This window comes from Electrona antarctica (assembly GCF_951216825.1).
Source record: "Electrona antarctica genome assembly, chromosome: 11".
Classification (NCBI taxonomy): domain Eukaryota; kingdom Metazoa; phylum Chordata; class Actinopteri; order Myctophiformes; family Myctophidae; genus Electrona; species Electrona antarctica.
In genome coordinates this window covers 28347423-28352853 of record NC_136792.1, presented here as the reverse complement: position 1 = coordinate 28352853, position 5431 = coordinate 28347423, and the positions used below count along the sequence as shown (strand labels likewise).

The 5431-nt window shown below is 40.2% G+C and overlaps 1 protein-coding gene across 1 annotated transcript in view; it reads right to left on the bottom strand.

Annotated features, from left to right (window-relative positions):
- Positions 1–2410: 2410 nt before the first annotated feature.
- Positions 2411–5431, bottom strand: part of LOC306932559 (rho guanine nucleotide exchange factor 26-like) — a 32067-nt gene continuing 29046 nt past the window's right edge. Inside the window, exons 14-15 of the mRNA XM_079514393.1 lie at positions 5370–5431; positions 2411–4950 (exon numbers count right to left, since the gene is read on the bottom strand). The exon at positions 5370–5431 is cut by the window's right edge and continues 43 nt beyond it. Coding sequence (XP_079370519.1) covers positions 4808–4950; positions 5370–5431 — 205 coding nt within the window. The 3' untranslated portion in view covers positions 2411–4807. The remainder of the gene's footprint in view (positions 4951–5369) is intronic.

The following is a 5431-nucleotide window of genomic DNA, read 5'->3' as shown; positions in this document are numbered from 1 at the left end:
CACCTAGAAACCCCATTCAAACCTATTTAGGTTCATCTTACGGTCGACATCTTTGCCTGAAAAGGAATCTTTGAAATGTTTCATCGTTTTAGAAATATAGTGCTTTCAAATTTGAGACATTTACAATGGGGCTCAATGGCAGATATTGGCACGTCAAAAAAGCACTTTCACCTAGAAACTCCATTCACACTTTTTATAATTCAGCTTTCTGTGGAGACACATGCTGGAACTTTTTACTTTGAAATGTTTTGTAGTTTCTGAGTTATTTAACTTAAACGCCCAATGCATTCCCAATGGCAATAGCACAAACTTTGGCATGCTACTAGTCCTACATACTTACACCTAGAAACCCCATTCAAACCTATTTAGATTCATCTTACGGTCGACATGTTTGCCTGAAAAGGAATCTTTGAAATGTTTCATCGTTTTAGAAATATAGTGCTTTCAAATTTGAGACATTTACAATGGGGCTCAATGGCAGAGATTGGCATGTCAAAAAGTCACTTTCACCTAGAAACTCCATTCACACGTTTTATAATTCAGCTTACTGTGGAGACACATGCTGGAACTTTTTACTTTGAAATGTTTTGTAGTTTCTGAGTTATTTAAGTTAAACGCCCAATGCATTCCCAATGGCAATAGCACAAACTTTGGCATGCTACTAGTCCTACATACTTACACCTAGAAACCCCATTCAAACCTATTTAGGTTCATCTTACGGTCGACATGTTTGCCTGAAAAGGAATCTTTGAAATGTTTCATCGTTTTAGAAATATAGTGCTTTCAAATTTGAGACATTTACAATGGGGCAAAATGGCAGATATTGGCACGTCAAAAAAGCACTTTCACCTAGAAACTCCATTCACACGTTTTATAATTCAGCTTACTGTGGAGACACATGCTGGAACTTTTTACTTTGAAATGTTTTGTAGTTTCTGAGTTATTTAAGTTAAACGCCCAATGCATTCCCAATGGCAATAGCACAAACTTTGGCATGCTACTAGTCCTACATACTTACACCTAGAAACCCCATTCAAACCTATTTAGGTTCATCTTACGGTCGACATGTTTGCCTGAAAAGGAATCTTTGAAATGTTTCATCGTTTTAGAAATATAGTGCTTTCAAATTTGAGACATTTACAATGGGGCTCAATGGCAGATATTGGCACGTCAAAAAAGCACTTTCACCTAGAAACTCCATTCACACTTTTTATAATTCAGCTTTCTGTGGAGACACATGCTGGAACTTTTTACTTTGAAATGTTTTGTAGTTTCTGAGTTATTTAACTTAAACGCCCAATGCATTCCCAATGGCAATAGCACAAACTTTGGCATGCTACTAGTCCTACATACTTACACCTAGAAACCCCATTCAAACCTATTTAGGTTCATCTTACGGTCGACATGTTTGCCTGAAAAGCAATCTTTTAAATGTTTCATCGTTTTAGAAATATAGTGCTTTCAAATTTGAGACATTTACAATGGGGCTCAATGGCAGATATTGGCACGTCAAAAAAGCACTTTCACCTAGAAACTCCATTCACACGTTTTATAATTCAGCTTACTGTGGAGACACATGCTCGAACTTTTTACTTTGAAATGTTTTGTAGTTTCTGAGTTATTTAACTTGACGGCATATGATATGACGTCATATGCTTGCACGGTACATACGGAAGCAGACCGTTCAGGTATGTTTTCCGTCATGCCACGAAGCGTATGTCCCGTGACGTGATGAAGATATGTACCAATGCCAGGGTATAATTGGTTTACGATGGTGACGTAATATGTTTCAGTGTCGGGTGGATTAAAGGGACATACGCATCAAACCACCCGAGTAACCACATTATACCACTAACCAACTTACATATACATACATATAGACATATACATATGAGCATATGACGTGATGAATATATGTACCAATGCCAGGGTATAATTGGTTATCGATGGTGACTTAACGATGACATGTTTCAGTGTCGGGTGGACTAAAGGTAATGCCCCTATGTATACATGTATGTAATCTGACACCACTGCCATAACAGGCATAAGTAATCATTACCATACTTCAAAATATTACTTTTTCTCCTCCAAAAGCAAGGTACGTAGCAAATAGCTAAACCTAATAATTCAATATTGCAAACGTTCTTTCACAGAGAGGCTGAGATTTGAAAGTTTGTAGCGGTCTACAGTACTTGCACGCTCTGCTTGCGCACTAGGTAGGCACTCGACAGAGTGCAGTTCTAGTTTTTCATGGTTTGACGATTAACTTTTTATGAAAATCATGAAAAACGACATACTATATGGTTCATGGTTTTCGACGACATATGTTGATTCATTTTTGGAATAAAATAAAAATAAAATATATTAAAATACATTCAATGCAGCCTAATCTGATTTCTTAGATTTCTACTCAAATAATTACAATCAATAGAAAGCAGAATTTTACTTACGCTGTCCAAGCTTGTAGCCTGTTTATTTTCTAACTTTGTCCCTTATAAATTAAATACAATTTGTTTGGAATGGATACCAAACAAATTGTGTTACTACATTGCTGAGAAATGCTTGTAAAACACTGTATTTTTTAGCTTCACATGGTTACGCTTTTATTAACAAGCAGTACAATGGCAGATATGAACAAAGTTGACTAGATATTCTCACAGGTTTATGGCATAATAATGTACACATTGGGGATTTTTAGGCTTGGTACATACGTGATTTACAATGGTTAAAAGCAAACTGAGTGAGTGGTATCTCATATTTTCCCTGAGTGCAAATGCAAAACCTGGACTGGTTTTCATTTGTCCCTTTCTGAACTGGCAGCTGTTCTTATGGGGCAGGATTGTGTCAACTGTACACATCTAGCTCTGCATCTGATCAGGGCCAGCACAGTGGGTTTGATGGGTGGTGCTATCACCATACTCTGACCTGCCATTCATTTAATTTAGTTGGACTTAAAAAATTATGTATTATGTACTCTGGGAAAAGCTGCATGCGCACGTACGCACACACGCACACTCTCACGCTTACACACACACACACACACACAGTTCAGATTCTAAGGGGTATATTTGTATATATACTCTACATCTGGCAAAGGCACCTACGCTCAAGCCATACTGTAATGCCTGGCTATCATAGTCACTTATATGACAAATTTGATTAAATTAACCTGCTATAGAAAAATACACAATAGATTATCTTCTGTAAGCCAACACCACAGATGGAAATATATAAACAATATGGACAATCTGACATTGCCCAGATGAACTTTCTAATGAGATATAATTAATGGTCCTCTCCTATTTACACAAAGTGCTTTGGGCTTCTGAGAATGGTTAAGAGATTCATTTCATTTCCAATTCAACATAAACTACATTCAGTTGTTTAACAATGTCATATACAGTACATGTACAGTACATACATAGTTATGCATGCTGTTGTACATGATATGTGGGGGTGTATATATATATATATATATACACACACACACACACACACACACACACATCTTCATTAGCCGATATGTTCATATAGAAACAACCCATTTCATGTTATTGGCTTCTTTTCACTAATACTATATCATGACAAAACATATTCATAACCTCATATACAATATGTCATATATCATCTGCCCGGGTGGAAACCTCATGTCCAAAACCAATGCTTTTTAGGATTCAAATTTAAAAATAGCCAAAATAGCAGATCGACAAGCTCAAAATGTGTTGATTCGCTCTGCCTTTCGAGCATGTAGATCTGCTCCTTTTGTGACCCTGTAGTATGATCAAATTCACGAAGAAACACAAAAAGTTAAAATATGGAGATAAGGTTTCTGCCCAACTGAAACAATATCTGACACACATGGCATATGAGCCTTATGAGTCTTTATGAGCCGAATTAGTCTTTGAGTCCTTATGAGCCTTATGAGTCTTTATGAGCCGAATGAGTCTTTGAGTTGTATGAGTCCTTATGAGCCGAATGAGTCTTTGAGTTGTATGAGTCCTTATGAGCCTTGAGTCTTTATGAGCCGAATGAGTCTTTGAGTTGTAGGAGTCCTTATGAGCCTTGAGTCTTTATGAGCCGAATGAGTCTTTGAGTTGTATGAGTCCTTATGAGCCGAATGAGTCTTTGAGTTGTACGAGTCCTTATGAGCCGAATGAGTCTTTGAGTTGTAGGAGTCCTTATGAGCCGAATGAGTCCTTATGAGTCGTACGGTAACCTCCTCAGAGGACTGTACTGTGCCACAGTGGCACTGTAGTTGTACAACGCTTTTTGGCAGCAGATGTTTCCAAAACGTTCCCCAAGTGTGAATGATATGAATCCCTCCTGAATATAGAAGAATGACAATTAAAAGTAGCTGGCCCATCCATTGTTCTTCTGGACACAGCTTTTGGCATGAAGCCACAGATGACGGACTGCAACATTGAATCCCACCGAAGGATGGAAGACTGACCATTAAAAGAAGCAGGTCCAATCCATTGTTCTTCTGGACACAGCTTTTTGCTTGAATTCACAGCTGACGGACAGCAATGGATGCCTGCCATGTCGGAAGCAGACAGTACTGTAAACCTTTACTGCCCAAACAGTCACCAATGATGGTTTCAGCATGCTAGAGTGACAAGCTAGGTGCTAGTCAACACAGACAGCAGGCCACTATTAAATGATGGAACAAGCTCATTAGATGGGTGTTGTTGAATGTGGGTCATACGGGCAGAGCTAGTGCTCACCAACTGAGAGAGCTCTTATACAGCGGCAGACTCTCTTAAATCATACAAGCCAATGTTTTAAGTGTGAGCCAATCTTGTTGGGTTCACACGTTGGTCTCTACACCCTGGAGGCGGTCCATCCTCTGCATGTTGCGCTCAATGGTGGCCTGGCACGTGATCGGTTGGGCACATTCCGACAGGAACCATCCTCTTTCCCCGTCACGTAGTCTCTCACCCTCATACCAGCCTGAAAGAGGAGAGCTCAAATTAAAACAGTGAAAAGAGCTCTGTGTGTGTGTGTGTGTGTGTGTGTGTGTGTGTGATCATCTATGCTGCTTGATCTCCCATTACCCTTTCAACATGAAAGACAGTTGCCATGCATGGACACATACAGGGATGTGACCTTTGGCCTCAGAGTGTGGTGTGTGTGTGTGTGTGTGCGCGCGCGCGTGCGCGCGCGCGCGCGTGCGTGCGTGCGTGCGTGCGTGTGTGTGTGTGTGCGCGTGCGTGCGTGCGTGCGTGCGTGCGTGCGTGCGTGCGTGCGTGCGTGCGTGCGTGCGTGCGTGCGTGCGTGCGTGCGTGCGCATTAGGAACGTGCACAATGACTAATATCACTCAACGTGGTGAGAGAGAGAGAGAGAGAGATATGTTTTTGAAAAGGCATACCATCTTCTACCGTCTCTGATACGAGAACCACGTCAGCCACCTGCAGGGACAACTCATCAGGC